At 42.8% G+C, this 20,040-nt stretch overlaps 1 protein-coding gene across 3 annotated transcripts in view; it reads right to left on the bottom strand.

The window, feature by feature from the left end:
* cacna2d2a (calcium channel, voltage-dependent, alpha 2/delta subunit 2a) overlaps nt 1-20,040 on the bottom strand; it is a 160,726-nt gene that overhangs the window by 81,157 nt on the left and 59,529 nt on the right. For all 3 annotated transcript variants that reach the window (XM_022207975.2, XM_022207976.2, XM_022207977.2), the window contains exon 4: nt 970-1,029. In XM_022207975.2, coding sequence (XP_022063667.1) covers nt 970-1,029 — 60 coding nt within the window. The remainder of the gene's footprint in view (nt 1-969; nt 1,030-20,040) is intronic.

Here is a 20,040-nt window from a genome sequence, read left to right as displayed (position 1 = left end):
ATGGCTACACATCCGATTGAGGTGTATCGGAGCCGAGCGGGGAGAAGCAGGCGTCAACCCCCCTCGGGTCTAAGATGAAGGGACAAGCACACTGCAGCTCCTTCCCTCAGACCAGCAGGGTGGGCGGGGAGGGGGTGAAGCCCAGCCAACCCAAGACCACTGCCTCAGAGTGTAAGCAACCATGAATAAAAATGGACTTTGCAGGGAAGCAGGGCTCATAATTATTCGTTTTAAATCAGTTAAAGCCTTTTCTCAAATATCCCCTAGGAGGCGTGGGGTTAAGAATCCATTTGTGGGAAGTGTACCATGACAGCGAGCTTGTCTCCCTGGAGACAGAGGATATGACAGTAGGGAATGTGCACGTGTTGGGTGAGGCTATATGCTTATATATCTGTACTTGCGTGTGTGTGTGTGTGTGTGTGTGTGTGTGTGTGTGTGTGTGCGCGCATTAATATGCATGCATTTTTGTGGGGTATTTGAACGTTGGCAAATTTGAGAGTCAGTAGAGCACACAGGCTCACAAACACACAAACGGGAGTAATATCGTTTCTCCTGTTTTAGATTTCAAGAGTGGATCTCAAGTGTTTTAAAGGTCACTTGCAAGAGAACACAATGCGGTGCTCAAGTTGCTATGACCTGTGAAACAAAACAGACTGAAAGCTCCAAGATAATACTGACGACCACAAAAATAACATCCTCAGGAGTAAGTAATTTTTCGTGTGTGTGGATACAAGTAGGTCTGTTCTTGTGTGTAAACCTTTCGTGTTATTTATCACATTGTCTCTGTGATGCTGATCACATTGTCATTGAAGGGCTACAAGCAAAAATTGTTAAATAGAGGGGAAACTGGGAAACAGACGGGAATGGGCAGATGACAGGAAGATAAACCAGTTTGCCTAGAAAAGAAAACAGGAAAAAAGACAGAAGAAGTCTTGGGAAGGAGGGAGAGGAGCGGGTGTCCTACTTTACCGTCACACCGTCTTGCCATATATGGTCCTTCTGAAGCAGCTCTGCCTCCCTGGCCAGTTTCTGCAAGGAAACACAAAAACAGCAAGTGTAAGTATCAGAAGTTAATAGCACATTGATTTGTGTGTTTGTGAAAGACAGACGAACAGACAGAAAGATGGGGCTGTGACCTCGTTCCCTACAAAAGCCAGTGCAGCTGAAAAATCCATCTATCCATTCTCTATACACCACTTTATCCTCACTAGGGTCACAGGGGGTGCTGGAGCCTATCTCAGCTGACTCGGGCGAAGGCAGGAGACACCCTGGACAGGTCGCCAGTCTGTCGCAGGGCTACATATACAGACAAACAATCACATTCACACCTACGGGCAATTTAGAGTAACCAATTAACCTCAGCATATTTTTGGACTGTGGGAGGAAGCCGGAGTACCCAGAGGAAACCCATGCATGCACAGGGAGAACATGCAAACTCCATGTAGAAAGATCCCAGGCCCAGGCCGGGATTTGAACCAGGGATCTTCTTGGTGCAAGGTGAAAGTGCTAACCACTACTCCACTGTGCAGCCCCAGCTGAAAAATGAAGTGGGTAATTCAGGTGATCAGGCAGCAGCAAAGTCAAAAACAACTGTCCTCTTCAAACAGTTAGTTTTGAAAGTTGCAATGGAGGCACCTTTATTACCATTTGTGCTAAAAAAAAAAAAAAAAATCCCTTAATTCAGATGCAACAGATCTGATATTTTGTTATTAAATATCATTAAATACAAATTCAAAACAAGGGAATTTGAAGGCCATGTGTTGAAAGTGACCTTATGTTTTTCAAATTTGACAATCCTGTAAGTGTATTCAGAAAATTGTGCTAGAAACTACACCACACGCTTATTTCTTGTCAGTGCTACTGTGGAGGATGTTCACCACTACAACCTTACACTGATTGATGTAGACATTTACAGTAGCTGTGTGTCAGCTGTGTGCACTTTTCCCTGGCAGTGACCTCAACAGTGATATGTGTGTTTTTATCCGCCTGTACATGTCCGTTTTGAAGCTGTAGCACGTTGGTACGACACGCTTATTCCTTATTGTCTTTTTCACTGTCTGTATCCATAAACGTTCACCATCTGCACAGACAAGGGGCTTGTTCTTTGCTTCCTTCCTTTAGAATTTGATCTCACTCCATTCAACTCTCTGCCGCTCGCTGCAACTCAAGCACACCAGCTCACCTGTGATCTTGCATGATCACTGTAAAACTGCTCTACACTACTGCAAGTTGTAATATTGGAGGAATTCAACTATACGGGTGTTTGAACTGGCAACCAATTCTGAAGAATTATTTAATGGAGTGCACCATGCTGCAAGTTCACAGAATTGTTGTTTGTTACATATAAAACCCTGGCAGTCTGAAACTGTGTTTTTTAGACTGGTTTTGACTGGTGCGCTGCACTTCTAAGGTGGAAATGCATGACATGGTTGACTCATGTCACTCTGGATGTGCAGTGTATAAAAAGGAACATATGAACTACAGCTGTTGGACCCTAGGATCAGGATGGTCGAATTAAGGCGATTTGTAATTGATCCACATCAGCACAAACCTAAGTGTGACTCTTTGTCTACCACTGCTGTTACGCAGGTCTTCTTTATTTGAATCATTTCTCAGTAAATGCAGCATCATCAATTAAGACGTTATTCATTTCTGACACAAATTGCACACAATGGACATTTGTCCTGTGCTAATGTTGCCGTTTTGAGGCACTGACACATGAAGAGCTATTGCAGAGACACTTTTAACGTGTGTCACTGGGCTATAAGAACACTATCGTTGTTGATCCCAGCTTGAATTGACATTTGCTCTGACCGATGGTCTTTAAACATCATATTAGACTTTGTCATGGTGCTCCTTTACCAGCTAAACTCGTACAGTGTTTGCAAACACGGAATTTCCCACATCCTACATCACTACAGGACTAAACAGCGAGAAGCGCCACCTGGTAGTGCAATCACACACTCCAGCTAATCTACAATTCCTGAAGCGTACCAATAAAAAATGGTTTCAGGAGAAATATTAAAAGACTTGCACTTGATTGCAAGCAAAATCCCAACATGGAACATCCCTAACGGACAAATGAACAAGGTCATTTTCCGTTGCTATGTTTTATCAAAGTATTTGTAAATGGTAAATGGTTGTATTTATATAGCGCTTTTATCCAAAGCGCTTTACATGATATGTTGTCACATTTACCCATTCACACACACATGGCAGGAGCTGCCATGCAAGGCGCTAACCACGACCCATCAGGAGCAATTAGGGGTTAGGTGTCTTGCTCAGGGACACCTCGACATGAACACAACGGGCCGAGGATCGAACCGGCAACCTTCTAGTTACAAGACGGCCACTCTACCCACTGAGTCATGCAGCCCCATACATTTGTAGTAACAATAATTGTCATCTCAAGCTAGTTAAAAGCACATTACTCACTGCTGTTGAACTTTAGGAGTCTAACATCATTCAGCATGACGTGGCTCACCCCTGAAGAAGCTTACTGTATGTAGGCTTCTCATATAGGAAGTCATCCAAGTGACAAATATGGTGAAGCCTTGGAATCTCTCTCCTTCCCTACAGCAGCTCTCACCCTGCCTCCCTCACTCCCTCCCTCTTGTGCCTCAGTATCTAGGTTCTTCCAGGCCTCTAGGGGGCGATCTTATTTTTGTCACAGAATAGTGTGATCATTCACCAAGTCCTGAGGCTCTAAAATTATGAACCCTATTTGGAACCCTGCTACAGTGAGAGCTCATTCATTTGTGAAATCTGTCCCCCTACCATGAGAGGCTTTTTATCAAACAAACACTCAAGAAGTAAATTCTCATTATACTGGAAGCTGTTCTATTTCTATCAAGGGACCCGCCCACTTCATCTCAGCAGACCCTCAGCTCCACCTCATCTCAATGCACACAACAAGCACAGAATATCAAGCTCCCCGTGATGCCTCATTGGGATGTTATTACAGCACAATTGCTCAAAGTATGTATATAATGTAATATCACTAACCTCATTTGTGGATATCAAATGAAATGAATATCAGAAAATCAGGATCACTTCAAGTCTTTTGTGAGTGTATGCAATTGCATCATGATTTTAATCACCTGAACAAGCCTTAAATAACGACAAGATTTCATTCATTTCCTAATGAGGCAATAGGCGACTGAAACATCGAAATAAGGATCTTATTAGCTCGTTGGAATTATTACCAAAGAGTCCATTAGAAAAGACCACAATTGTGCAGCTTTTTGTTAGAGAGGGTCAGCTTAACTAAAGGGCGCCACCACAGTGGTAATCTCTAGGCAAAACTACCAACACTTCATTTTTCAATTTAGGATAAACAGAGCGGTTAAACAGTAATCTCCCTGTGTTGTCAGCTCTGGAAATTAAAGCCATATGATTTCACTCTCTGTCACAACAGCTGGTGTTTAATGCTTTTTTGTTATAGTAGTCAAAGTTCCTTTTGAGGATAAATAAGTTGCCTTTGCTCAATAGTATCCATCCTTTCTTTCTCCACCCTCTTTCATGATCTATTATCTGGCTAACTTTTGATCCCTTTGGCTCAGTCCCTTCTTCAGGATTTAATCTGTCAGTAAGGATCTCTACTTTGTCCCTTCAGAGAATCCATTTCTCTCCCCTTGAGTGGCCGACACATCTTTTTTTTTTTAGTTCTGTGTTTCTCCAGCTGCCTCTCTCCTGGTATTCTTCCTTCCTCTCCGCCCGGTAGGCCACACCATTTCTCTGGGACCCTATCTCTTCCCAAGCAGCTTAATGCAGTCCCCATGCTCCAAAACAGCCATGTGTCTTCATGTGTCTTTCCTTCCTCTGTGTTGGCCCAGATGGATGGGCAAAACAAACAGCCAATGAATCAGAGTGAGAGATGTGGGAAGGAGGGGGGCAGGGATATATCATCTATGCTGGTGGCTGGAGCCCAAGCAGCTTAGAGCACTGGATGAGCATAGTGAGATCAGCACAGTACAGCACAGATAAGCTCAGTACAGGCCCACACAACACAGAAAATAACACCACAGCATACAGGCACAAATACACCAGGAGAGTCAACAACATGAGCGTGAAGCTCTAATGTTATTGCCATTGTAACCTTGACACAAAATGCATCACATGTCGGGCCATTTGTCATCCAGCCTTCAGGCAAGGTCAGGAACCATAAGCACAACTCTGTAATGGATAGTGGCATGTGAAGTGCGTACACGAGGTCCGCAGACTTAAGCGACCCACAGTGGAACCTGTCATGTATGCAAATACTGTATATAATAGTGCAGGTGACAGAATAATTGTACAAACAGCCAAAGAGGAGGCTGCAGCAACTTAGTGATGCCTCTGCTGTGGGAGAACCCCACCGGTGAAAAGCCGCGCTCCCTCACTGTGAACTCACAGAGCACGAAGGCAGCAGCGAGCAAAATAAAGAAAAGCTCAGCACGAGACGATTAGGATCTTTAATATTTATAACTGTTCAGTTTGCTCTGTTCCAGAGGGGAGCAGTTTAATCACTCAAAGTCATGTTATTTCTAAGGGAATGATAGCACACCAGGGACGGACAGTGTCATGCTGTGGTGAGCGCCAACTCGACACTGGGCCGCTTGTGTGATTGCTGTAGCCTGTTAGGCCCTTCCACTGAGCATTAACTTAAAGGGCACTCGACACACCACATTGTCGTCTGTGTGATCTGGAGGGACTCTCCAAAACAGATCGACAACGTGTGTGTTTGAGTGAGAGGGCACTTGAGAAAACACGACACGGACTGTACATGTGATTGCAGCTTTGAATAAGGTACTCAACATGTTCCAAACGACCCCCTTAGCTTAGGTTTCTGGCAACACTTAAGTTACCTTGGGGACCAAAAGACTGTGAAATGACTCTGCTGAGGTCACTTAACCTTCTCAGAGCGGCTAATACCGTCAGGAAAGACCCTTTGTAAATTCTGCAACGATTGGCTGCTGTGAACGGTGACAGTCAAACGGCAAGCCAGTAAGCTCTTTGGGAAAAAAAGACGTCTAAATATAGAACCGTTTTCTTGAGGGTCCTTTCCACAATGTTGAATTAAATATCTGGCTGCAGCATCACGAGAAAGAGCATCTCTGTGTCTACTAACACACGCATGATCAGGAAGAATCATCAGCAGTGGCATGTTTAGCTGGAGGCACTTCAAAGGACATGACATCTGTGGGCAGCCTTGTTTCCTTGAGGCCATATGAGGACATAATTATCATACACACAGCGAGGAGCATTAAAGTTTGAGTGAAAACCGCTGTGTGTCATGGCTGCTGACAAATTCTTGTCACATCAAGAACTCAATACTGTGTCGTGGCCTTGAAAGCAGCTCAGTGTGCTGTAGTAGTGCAGAGAGAAGCAATGTCATGCAGCACTTGGTCCATTAGGGGGCAGCAGACTGAGGATACCAGTGAGCGCCAGCAGCAGCAGCAGCAGCAGCAGCAGCAGCCAGTGGAGCCTGTCAGAGTGAGAGCAGTCTGCTTTAAGCTCTTCATTCTGTCTTCTCCACTCGGCCGGGATTAAGGCCAATCATAGAAATCACTGAGTCAGAACCGTCCCACAATAACAGATGGAGGGACTTTCCACTCCAGAATTTTAAAACATCACAGACAAACTCAGTTCGCCTCGCACCCTTACCGCCACCATCCCCCACCGCCGCCACCATCTTTCATCCTAGCACCATCCTTTTATCTCTCCTCCTCGCTCTGCTGTTATATCCTGCCATCATATGCCGTACTCCATTTCTCTCCATCTGTCTCAGTTTACTGCCCCCAAAACTTTCTCCCTCCTCTAACACCGCATTAATTCCAACAACACAGTCACAAACCAACTTCAAAACAGTTTAATTGACTTCCCAGAGTGCAGCAACGTATGATGAAATGGGAAGAAGCTTGAAAACTTATGGCATGTTTTTACTGCTTGAGTTATTACACATTCGGTTGAGCGACTGAAACGAGAGACCATCAAATTTCAAGATCCAGACACAAAGTGCTGCACTGACAAAACTGATAAGACAAGACTCCTCTTCATAGTCGCCAAACAATGTAAAAGTCCATAATGAGGCGAAATAATGACCCTTAATTCCAGGTCCCTGGCTGGTTTGATACTGGCAGCTGGGTATTGTAGTCCTTATTAGCTAACTCTGACAGAGGATCTGCATGGATGGGTGGGAGACCCTGTCTTTGTTCTGTGATCCAAAGCACCCTGTGGCAGGCCCGTTTGCAGAGGCAGTGTGTGTAGTGCCATTGTAGCATGTGCTGAGATAATCCCTGCCTTTGTTTCTCTCCCATAATCTTCCCCCACCACAACGGAAATGTTCACACTTTCTTTTGCATTGCCCCACTCATGGCAGCACATTCCCAACTCCACTTTGTCGTTTCCACAGAGACTGAAAATCTGGGAGACGTGGACTGTCACCTACCCATAGCAGCAGCAACTCACCAGCTTTTCAAAATCAAACAGCAGCTTTTCCACACTCCACACAGAGCCACAGAAACTCCATATTTCCACAGAAGACTGCCAGCATTGTGCTGAAGCTTCTGTGTAGTTCACTGAGACAAAAAAAGGCAGCTGTCTTTACTTTGGAACAATACAGAAGCAGCATTGTAGTCTGCAGCAGCTAAACTCCCTCATAATGGTTCTTCAGAGTGACGCTGAAAGTAATCGACCTTGATCATAAGCTCTTGTGTACTAATCAGTGCCCTTTTAAGTTTATAATATGGATAGAATCAAAATACGATTACGTTAGAAGCAATGTCACGGGAGCAAATGAGCTAATTTAATATATTACTGACTGCTGAAGTATCTCCATAAAAACAATTTGCACTAAAAAACTAATTCTCTTCTAATTGGGATGATTTTGGTTTCATTTGAAGATACTCCACTCAAAATAATATGCATTTCACTCATTAAACAGCAGAGCCTTTGAAGCTAAGTGGCAGACTCATCATTGCACAGAACGGGGCCAAAGACCATTGTAGTGCACATTATCATTCACTGGAGATGCTATCCCTGGAAATTCAAAAAAGCCTCCTATGGGATAAATGCAACAGACAGTTCTATCTACATCAGGCACACGCATGAAAAAATTTCCACATTCACGACGCACACATCATTTAAGTTATATGCAAAGTTCAAACAAGGGCAGTGCAAGAACACTGTAGTGAGTCAATATTACACAGATGTGCAGCCCTGACTGCTCACAGGTAGCCAGGAGTCCTACATGCAGAGGCCAGCAGGGGGCTCAGGGTGAGCGTGCAGGCAGAGCGCTGTGCTGATGGGGCCAGGATCGGCTCAGTGACATGCCAGTGTCTGGCTGGTTGGTCTCACTGTCCATTGTTTGACAGATAGTCACAGACATGCCCAGCCCTTCCTGCTGTTGCTGGCATCAAGCAGACAACAGTGAGTGAGAGATGGATTAAGAGAGGGAAAGGGGGCCTTAAAGTGACATTTACAAAAATGAAAAATAAATAGATTTAGTCATGTTTCTCCAGCCTCAACCTTGCAGGTGGCTGAGAAGGAGAAAATTGCATACCCATCGTCTGGAACAAGTGATAAATAAAATAAATAAGTCAAACAGAAGAGGCCCAGTGACATTCCACTAGAAAGAAACTGAGCACATAACCGCCCTTTTAGGCAATACATCTGTTAGCAGGTGAGTGGAGGACGTGCTTGTTTCGTCCACCTCCTCATGAAGCCGAGTGAGGAGGAGCAGAGCAGAGCGGCATCAGGATGCACGGCAAATGTCTCCTTGGTCAGAGGGCAGATTGATATATGCAAGCACGCTGCGACACAAACACAACACCACAATGACACTTAGAGCTGCACTCCGTCGCTCTGTGTTTCTGCAGTCTGTTATTTGTGACACATTTTTTTACAAAAACTCCACAGATGCCAAATTACGCACATAATGTGAAAGCCCACAGACATACAGAATGAGCAGGAAAACAACAGCAGCATATGAAACCGCTGAATGAAAGCCAACCGTGATTGTTTAGAAAGACTCGCTTTCAATCACCACTGGTCACATACATCAAACCGAAACAAACACCGCTCAGATGTATGTGAATACTGTACACTTGCAATCAAATCAAATGAGCCCTCACTAATCAACGAGCAATCACTTATACACACATTTGTATTCTCGTTACCCTTTCTCTGGTGAACACGCTGCCTGCTGAGCTTGGTCGGAATGAGCCAGATGTGTATTGTTGAAAGAAATGGGAAAACGGAGACCATTTTGGTAGTAGCATTTGGGAAATTCATATTGAATCCAAAACATTATGCTTTCTGTTATATTTTTCCAGTCTTCTGTTTGTTACATGTAACCATAAAGGTGGCGAGCTGCAGAAGAGTGACCTGTGGTAGATTTAAGGTGTTCCACTGGTGCGCGTTTGCGTAGTTCTCCGCACAGTGGAGGACTATGGGAATTCAACCCACACAGAAGCTATGGAGACATGCTTGTGTGCTGAACTCCACTGAGCCAACAGCGTGTTGCCCCTCAGCGACAATGCGCAAGTCCAATGCTGATTGATTGAAGGTTGGCTCAGACTGGGAAGGGTAAAGGGTCCTTTCAATATGGTGAACAATGCACGTGCTTATAAACACCGCCTGTGAACGTTAATGCAACAGGACTCAGTTTCCCTCCACTATATTCTCCACTGTGGCTTCTGTCTTTTCCGTGGCAGATTCAAAAGCAAAAGGGCAACAACAATACAAAGTCATCAGAGATTTACCCACAACAGGCAGCCGTGCTCTGCGTTGCATCGACACCGTAGAATATTTCGGCCTTTAGTGATGGTCAGGACAAATAAAATGTCAGAGGGGTGCAGAAAAACCACAAGAGGAAGAAAGGCAGTTGATTTTTTTGCTCAGAGCCATACCAACATTATCTCAGTCTATCAGCTTAGTGCGCCTTCCCTTCACCTCTCCCCCTCTACAGCCCTGTCTGCAGTTCAAGGGCAAACCGGTTATTTTTGTCGTCCATTTTTGCCCTTCGCTCAATCAACCTCACCTCTACCTGAAGACTGCTGTTAGTTTCATGAAAGAAATTCATATTCATGATTTAAAAAGGGCCGTTATTATTCAACAAAAAGGTCACGATGTGTTACCCAAAAATATATTCAGTGATTTCTCGCAGATTTACCTTGCATGCTCTCCTCCGTCCTTATTGCTACAAAGAGAAAGTGCACGGTGTCTGACGAAACCGCTGTCAAAGCGCCAGAGAGCCCAGTGACAACAGTTGGTGTTTGACAAAGTGTATCACTGACAGTGTGTGGCCAGTCAATTGTTCAGGATTTACACACATGCGCGCACACCTTCAGTCATACTCATCCATGCACACACACACACACACACACACGCTGCACATACCCTATCCAGTTTTCCAGCAGACATAAGAGAGGAAAAACATGCAGACACGGCCGTCTCTCAAAGCAATTACAGCAGATTGAAACCAAATTAAATTTGAAGCCTAGAGCAACACCAGCGACTGAACGTCTATGACAGATATGACAGGGGAGGAAAGGGAGTGCTGCGGGACCAAAAGGGTGGAAGGCATGATGGAGAGAACGGCAGGTATGGGTCACAGAGGGAGAGACAGCTACTTGAATAGAAGAGCAAATAGGAAGAAATGGGGGAGAGAGCTGGTCCCATACAGAGAGTATCAAAAGTGAACTCAGCCACGATTTAAAAGGACACTTCAGGCAGTGCTGCATGCTTTGGCTCATCTGCTATTAACTGCATATTCTATACGTTGCTGCAGATGCTTTCAATAGCACACCATATGTTTTTGGATTGATTTTCTACCTTCAGGGCAACCACCAGTTTGCAGTTATTTCAATATGGAATCAACTTGGTTTGCATTTATTACTGTGCAGAATGAACTTTGAGACTTTAACCCTTTAAGCGTCAGTCAATTCCAGCCGTTTTCAGTACAAAAAAATCGCTAATATTCTATTTTTAAGTAAAAAAAAATTACGAAAAATACAGGGAATATTGGACGGGCATCGCGAGGTGCATTTCCTTGAAAATGACCGATTCGGGGATTTTATACCGACTTCAGGACATGTTTTGGATAAAATAGTTTACTGGCTTGTGTCATCTGGATGTAAAAGGTTGGATTATGGCCGTTTTTTGTGGAATCTTTTTTTGTGTGTGTAATAATAAACCCGGAAATGTGAGTCGCGCTGTGTGCGTTGAAGCCGTGTATAGAGAACGGATGGATGAATATTCGTTTTTGTCGGACAAATGTGTTTTTCTCACCCGCTGTGGTAATCGCATCTGAAAGTGGTTTATACCGGCGAATTCATGAGAATCTAAGCTTTCCATCGGCGTATAGTGTTTGTATAATCGTGTTTGCAGCTGTCGGACAACAGTGTTTTAAAATAAATATGATCCTGGTCAAGTTGAGCAATTTGAGAATGACTGCAGCAATAATCTCCTTTCATACTAACATGCGTGAAAATGCACATCACCGTTCACGTACATCAGGCGTGTGCATGCTGGTGTCCATAATCAGGGTTTACAGGCAGAGGGTTTGTTGCTTGGTTGTAGAACCATGCGATAGGGGTGTGATGAATCAGGGAAGGACACGTAGTGAGTGATAAGAGGGTGAAAATCTCCATCCTGGAAGGATGTGCTCAGCAACCTAAAACTGCATTTGTGTGTGGATGAAAAAGCCAAAAAGCTAAGGCTACAAGCTAAAAATTATCCACATACATGGAGAAGACTGGTGCTCCATCACGTTAAATGTTTTATCACTTATCATTATACTCTGACATTTACAGTACTGCAGGCTTGGCTGTTAAATAACCTATAAATGCACCAAAAAAATCAAAGGTACAATATTCAAATCAATGCTGCTGTCTTCCGTGCTTTCCATATTTTCATTTTCCAACTATATGCTGTCGCTCCTGAATTCAATGACTTCCTGAATCACTGAAAACCAACCAAAACAGTAATAGTAAAGGTACATATTGTCTGATAATACAGTCTGAAACCATACAATAAGCTGTGGGGCACTGTCAGAAATGATGGAAAGCTATATTATTTAAAATTAATGTAATAAAACATGCAAAATCACTGACATGTTCTTCTCTGAAAAGCTCAGTGTCTGAATATTCAATGCCTCTTCTATGCTTTTCATGGTTAATGCCATATAACTGACAATTAGGTAATTATTTATGCAAAAATGATGGCTAAAGGAGGAAACAAAAGAAAACAGCAATGCTACATCCAATAAAAGCATTGTTTTTTTTAAACTGTCACACTGCAGAATGACACCGCGGAAGTAGAAATATACTATAATCTGTAGACCATTTAGCAATCACAAACATGTGCTCGTTGCAGGCATACAGATTAGCTCAGTTTCCAGTTCTCCACACGATATCATTTCTCCATTTTCATTATTCTAGTCCAAGAAATGACAGGATTAGTTGTGGCGGCTTTTAAACATCTGATGTTATCTCGCTCTCCTGGGTGAACAATTAATCCCCCTCACTTCCCTTCTTCTCATCGCCCTCTCTCTCCCCATCCAGGCTTCATCTCGCCTCCATTTCTCTGCTCCTCTTTTCTGCTCTCCCCCCACCATACTGTCTATCTCTCCCAGAGGAGATCTTTTTTTACTCGAGAGAAATGAAGCTAAGTGGCCTGGCATTTAAATACCTACAGCGTGCTGTGGAGCTATGCGAAAGAACACAAAATGAGGTTTCTGTAATCACGAGGCAGTGGCCTTACAGTACACGCACACACGTTCAATTCAGCATTTATCCAACATTAATGCTCTTATATTTACTACATCATTGTTCTCTTGTCTCTTTAGTTTGTAAATCCAATGTGAACATGAAATTTTCCATTAGCAAAAACAATATTAGCTGGATCTATAATCACGTTCAGGCGGCAGGTACAGAATGATGAAATTTGAAATTATAATCTGTCACACTTTCCTGTCAATATGCCTCCTGACTAACAAGTGAAGGACATCATCTTCTTTGTGTGGAGAGTAACGAGCTCGCAAGCAGGTTTCATATGTTAATGCAAATAACATCTGGCTAACAATGCAAATGTTTGATCAGTCTTCTGTGTCTCGTCCTGCTGCAATCTATACTCCTCAGTCGCCAAGAGATGATTTGCTGAATATTCAACAAAGCGATGATGCTCAGAATTCACAAGTGCTGCGACTGATTCTATATGCAGGATCTTCAATGAGAGGCAATTTGTAAAAACAGATACAACAGAAAACAGAGAGATGAATATTAAAACATGTTAAACCGTGATCTGCAATGCTGTACCTGGGAGTCCAGTAAATGCACAAGGTATACGATGTTGTAGCTCAATTCTACTTTTTCCTTTTTGAACTCTCCTGATGTTGATTTGACCCCCTATTTCCACATTGAATAAAAAAAACAAAACAAAGAGCTTTCTTTTCATTTCAGTCAGATGTGGAGAGAGTGTGTTTTGTCGGAGCTGCTTACACACAATAGTGGGTGGTTTTATGTGATCTTATTTTATTTATTTTTGGTCAAATATCAAATGGTCTTGAAGGTACCATTCAAGAACATTTGCATTTAATTATCCCACAGTGTAAATGCTGGAGTCAATCCATATATTTATTGCAGATGGTATCAATATGGATGATTCATATTCAGCATGTTTGATTTAAGAGCCTTTTCTGTCTATTTCAGAATCAAACAAGAAAATTACTTGAACCTGAATCACTGTTAATCCTGAATTTGTTACACTATGACAAAAAAACGCCTCCCCACAACTTCCATGTGTACGTCTTGTGTCGTTATCATTTGAAATATGCAACAGTCGAATGCAAAGGCTTTACACAGCATGTCCTGTTATCACACACTGAGGCTGCAAAAGGCTGTAACTTAGCAGAAACACAACCTGGCTGACTCATGGATGCATCGGTGCCAAGTGTGCTACACAACAGAACAGACATGTAAATAAGATATCTCTTCTCACTTTTCATTGATTAAAACATTCTGAATTTGCACATAAATTGAGCTTGATAAAGGGAACGATGTACAAGGAGATGAAAACAAATTATTCAAATACATGATTACAGTGTGGTTGTGACTATTAAACGCCATCAGTCAGCCTAAACAACTGAAACCCCCCCAAGAAAAATAAAACACTGAGGCTTCCAGCCAGCTATTGAGTCTAAGATGCATATCCATCCAGGATGTTGTTGCTGCAGATCATCTTTTTCTCTGTCCGCCATGTTTAGTGGCAAACATTGAAATGTGTGTAAAAGCAGAGTGGAGGCAAATTCCTTCAATAAACTGGCGCTCATTGATGCATCAAAAGTGAAATGCTCGTTTAATTACTGTTTGCAACTTTTATCAGCCTCTTGAGAATATTCACACAGTCTCTCTTTGGAAATTTGGTTAAATCACATGGAAGATTTGATTTCTAATGTTGCTGCTAAGTGAGGATAAACAGACACGTGACTGTCCTGGAAGTAAAAAAAATAAAAAGACATGAGAGTCAGATTGTTTCTTTATTAAAAACTTCCAGGAGGTTTATTTTATGTTGGTTGGTTTGCATATTTCCCCAAAAAAACTGCAAGTAAGTAGAAAGTTGATTGTCAATGGCAGTGGCAGCGTGATGTCATGTGAAAGAGAAGAACTGAGCTAATTTATGCTGACCATGAGACTAAAACACAACGCTGGGTAAATGAATGAGAAGACAAGGGGGTACGGCCCGGGGCGTACAAGAACGCGACCAAATCTAATCAGCTTAATAGGCTGAAACACAAATATTAGAGACGTCTCGAACTTGAATTATCAGTTTTAAACACAAGCACGCACCGATTCGCTCACTCAACAGCACACACGCATACGGCGGCACAACATTTTTCAGGCGTTCAGTGTTGTTGAAGGGCAGAGAATGAGAACACCGTATTTAAATCATTCCAGGAGGAGAACAAACTCATTTTCGAAAAAGCTCCACACGCACGGCAGCCTGATGCTATATTCGGTGTCATTATGGACCAACATTGGTCAAAGATTATACGGGGGAGCCCATTCTGTCTGTGTGCATGAAGTCAATTTTCTAGATGGCATTTTCAGTTTCTCATTACCCTAGCGGTATACACTGCGCAGCTTTTATCTCACCTGTAACATCCTAAAAATATCCGCTGTTAAGGAAACAACATACAACAAAGAAGACACCCACGTAAAATAAAATAGCAATGTGAAATATCTAAAATTGCAGAAAACCCCCTTTGCAGGAAAGAAGAAAATGGTGAGAGATAAAACGAGGTAAAGTAGATGAATTTAAAAAGCAAAAAGTGTGATGGAGTCAGATAGAGAAGAAGAGAGCCAGGCAGCACTGAAGCAGTCTAACCTTGACAGAGAGCATCTTCTGACAAGCATCTGCCTCCTGTAATAATTTAGAAATAATCTCCATCCACAAAGGCCCAGCAGTCTGGCAGAGTAAATGCTCTGTGCCTGATCGATCACTCCGATTCAGCCAGCTGCCGGTCTCGGTGTGCGCAGGCCTAACATCGATCTCAGCTGTTCCCCCTCTCTCCGTCGTAGAGGAGGGGAAGATAAAGCGAGGGACGGGGATGCAAAGGTGAGAGAGAATGGAGATGGTGGTAGTGATGCCAAACCGAGAAAAACAAAAAGGGGATAGACTCAAAAGCTGATTTCAGAAACAATAGCGCGCATGTAAAGCTAAAACTGAGCGAAAGAAAATGAAAAAAACATTTTCACAATCCAGACTGAATCCAGACTATTGTGCTGCTCCCCCATGATGCTCTGCTTCATGACAAAGGTCATCCCCAGGACAACAGACAATCCTTTTGTTGAGTTTTTTTGAAAGTGCAGCAGGTGGCCACCCAGTTTCAGACAAGAGGAACACACTACCGCACACAGGCACATCCCATCAACACATCCAATTACTACTCAGCGTTGTGACAGTATTAACTGCCGCTGTGCATTTGGCCCCTACCAATTAATTGACTTTTAAATGGTCTGCCATTAGCACCAATTTAAATGAATAGATGTACTCCTCCGCCTTCACTTAGTACACTTTGCCCCGGCTGCCTTTAAGAAGCAGCACCACTGTGTCATCGGAAATGGCAGTGTAGTCAGCGAGGTTTCAAAACAGAGCAAGGACAAAGTGAACCAGGCCTCTAAAATGTGTTATTATCATGCATATAGGCCGTGATTACAGTGTCCGTATTAGATTAGATGCTTCCACCAAATACCTGCATGCACTGTGCCAGAGGTGGAACCTAAACCTCCCGGGTTTTATCAGATGTAATGTGACAACAAATAGATTAATTTATGGTATTACAATCACTGCTAAGCCACCACACAGTCATGAAAATGTTCATAGTCATCATGGTTTATTTCACTTATCGCTGTGCTCAATGTGATTAAAGCTGGGATAGGCAGCATTTTAGTGGCATCACTGGGTAAGAACGCCATACTATTTTTACAGTGTATTCTGATTTAAGTGGTTTGAGAGAAAATTAGACTTCTGCAGGCAAGCTTTAGAAAGACTAGCTTGTAATGGCAGATTTTAGCCAATCATAGGTCTTTTCAGCCAGAGTGGGTGTTGTGGAAATTACGAGTATAACCCTGAATATGAAAACAAACACATGGATCATTGCAGTGTTTCCCCTACCATTATATTAGGGGGGCGCCCCGCCCCCCCAACGGCACCCCCCGCCCCCCCAGAAGGTCAAGTTAAATTAAAATAATTGTTACTTTTTTACACGCAAACTTTAGTTTTCCTGCATAAAGGCCGCTCCACATGCTGTCCTTACAGCACTCGCTGCAGCACTTCACTGTGTCTACTCCCCCCTCCCTCCGTCTTGTAAACAGTCACACTGCCCCCCACCCCACAGTCACCACACACACAAACACTAGTTTGCAGTGGCGCGTCTCGTGTTTTACTTTCTACAACAAACTACGGCCAAAATAGTGATTTCAGCCATAAAATAAAGAAGCAGAAGAAAAACCACCTCTGATGACAGTGACGCGCGCCATGAGGTAATTACGACCGTATAGCGGGGCCATGTGTTGTTGTTCTCAATCGTGTAGGAGTGTTAGAAATGAAAAGAGAACGAAGGGAAGTGGGACCCGCGATGAAACTTCATAGAGATAAAAAAAAAAAAATGAAGACGCTCTTTTTAACAGCATGACTTCTTATGATGCAAAATTGGTCATTTGAGACGACGTCTGTCGTAATATTGGACCTAAAATAAATAAAGTATTATTATTATTATTATTATAAAATAATTAGATGAAGCCTTTCAACACCGTAATGTAAAAATGGGCTAAAAATGATTCACACGCTCAATAAGTGGTACAAAATGGTGAAAATTATATATTTTAATATCGGCGTGCACGCACACGTGTACACACACACACAAGCGTGAGCGCACATGTGAGCAGACTCCTGCCAGCGACCGTCGGAAAATGGCACATGAAAAACAAAGCAAAATCTCAGCGTTTTTTAAACGCTCACAGTCACAGGGTGATAATGGCAACACCAGCCGCCCCTCTGGCTCTTCAAGCAGTAGCACCCAGAGCAGCTCTGCCTCTCCCGGGCCAAGTGACAGCAGCCAAAGTTCTGCATGGCAAGCCCCCCCCCCCCACCTGCCCCGCAGCAAAAGTCATCATCTCACCACCGCATGTCGGGCTTTGACCCATAGACTGTATATATAGTGGACGTAGCATCTGGCTCCAGAATTGAAGCAAACCCGGAAGTGTCAAAAACTTGCAATATCACGCCGTCCGCTAGGGTTGGCTCCAAAAAGCTTTTTCTCCATAGACCCCAATTCATTTTTGGAAAAAATAAAATTTGATAGACTGATGTTCTACAGCTCAGGATTTTTTTCCCGTTAGTTTTCATGGTCAAAATGAGAGATCAGGTGGCCGATCTTAAAATAAATCAATACTGAATTTTAAATAAATTGTTAAAGTTGGCGGAGCCAGGGGGCGTGGCTATACTTGATAAAACATATTATGACTCAAATTCCTTATTTCGACTTTTTGTACAACGGCAACAACAACCGACGCGAAAACACCCCCCCCAAGGCACCAATCCTAGGGGAAACACCGCATTGGTAAATTTTATATTGTATAAACATGGATAATAAAAGTAAATCATTACAATGCTGAGAGGAAGGTCACCACTTGATTTCCCATAGAATAATTAGATCATTTACAACTTGACAGTGAACACAAAATGTTCTTATTTCTGTTTCCTTACTGGCTCGTTACAAATAGGCTGTAAGTTCAATGTAAAACTCTAAGTCTGACATTCCTTAGACAGAATGGCTGCCTAGAGATGAGACAAACAGATCTTCTTAGAAGAACCTATGACCAAGGAGCCTCTTCAGATTGAAATTCCAAACCTGACTTTACAGCAACACTCAAAAACTTTGGAGTCTCTCACATTGCTATAAGCACCAGTTAACCTGCCACTCTCTCTCTTTAAATGACTAAATAATGAAGCAACTAATTATAAATAGAAGCTGATTAACATCTAAATAAATGATAATCTAAGAGACACGGGTAGGACATTATGGAGAGCAATAAAGTCTGTTAAGGTCGAATGTAGCGCAGCAGCCGGTTAAATGGAGGACTTTCACTGAGATTTTACAGGGTTCCAGTCCCACGTGATTGTTGGTTGTTAGCTGGACAAACTGGTCTGATGTGAGAAGAGGGCCTGTGCTTTTAAATATGGTCTTTTTTCTTTCCCCATTTCCAAATTTCAGCCTATCCCATCTTTAAACTCACAAAATTACCACAAACTCAGTCTAAAAGAAAGACAAGAAGCAAATGTTAAAAAAAAAAATCCACTGTAGTTCTTTAGAACTAAAAAAAACCAAAAACACCCTACTGTAGTTGGAAGGAAAACAGCAAATCTATTATATATTGGTGTTTGTGTTCAACTGCAGGTACAATTCAATATTTATTCAGCTTCTGCTTATGAGTGCCAGAGTTAGTTGTTGAAACATACTTTGCTTTGTAAACCCTTTCTAAACTTTTATATGCCAATAAATACTAAACGAAGACATTAGGTAAAATGTTGCTAGTATTTATTGTAAAGCATGAAATAACAACAAAAGCTGAATATGTATTGATGGTTTCATGAGCATTACAGTGATAATGCAATGACTACAGCATTTTTATGATTTTTTTTACCAATTAGACTTATTAATTTGAAAAAAAACCCTCAAGTTTCATAGTATTGCAGGAACTACTTGCTGTTTGCTGTACTTCTGAAGGGTGGTATAAGAACCACCCTAATGCAAAACTTGTGACACCAAACCTACGTCGTTGAGTTGATAATGTAATGCACGCTATTCAGTACATAAATCTTACAGTTGGGGAGGAGTGGGGGGTCAAATGGTAGAGGCTTATTGTGATAAGCTGAACTTGAGCTTGTAAGTTTGTAATCAATGATAGGGATTAATGTGTATCAAAAAGAAGAAAAAGAGCGAGGTTGCTTTTATCTGAGGTCGCTAAGATTACAGGAGCAAAGGACACAGAAGAAACAGAGAGAGAGAGACGCGAAAAAAGGGAGAGAGACAGTAAAGTGAAACGGGCAGGAGAGTAGAAGTGGGGAGAGGAAAAAGAGGGAGACGGAGTGAGATAATTATTATCATAGAGGTGGTTTTCCAAGGTCAATATTTGAGATTCTCCTCCACTGTCTCTCTGAAGCGTAACACCCCCCCCCCAACCCCCCACGCAGCACCTCCTCTCTCCTCCCCCCCGCCACCGCCAGGCAAGCTCCTATTTTCCCCTTTCCCTTCTTCTCCAGTTCCTACGCCTTTCCTCTGTCACTCATCCAGAAGAGGAAGACAGTGTCCCATCCCCCTGGCCGCTACCCCCGAATGAGCCGAAGCCATAGCCGACAGCTACCGTATAGCCTTTCAAACGCAAGACAAATTAAATGGGCGATAAACAAACCAACGGGCCCCTCTCTCTGTGTAGTTGGTGAGCCACCTGTCAGTCAGCCAAGAAACAAGGTAACCGGGCATCAAACCACATCTCT

This window comes from Acanthochromis polyacanthus, chromosome 5 (assembly GCF_021347895.1).
Source record: "Acanthochromis polyacanthus isolate Apoly-LR-REF ecotype Palm Island chromosome 5, KAUST_Apoly_ChrSc, whole genome shotgun sequence".
NCBI lineage: Eukaryota > Metazoa > Chordata > Actinopteri > Pomacentridae > Acanthochromis > Acanthochromis polyacanthus.
The sequence above is the reverse complement of the archived record's forward strand: the minus strand, read 5'-3'. Positions and strand labels throughout refer to the sequence as shown.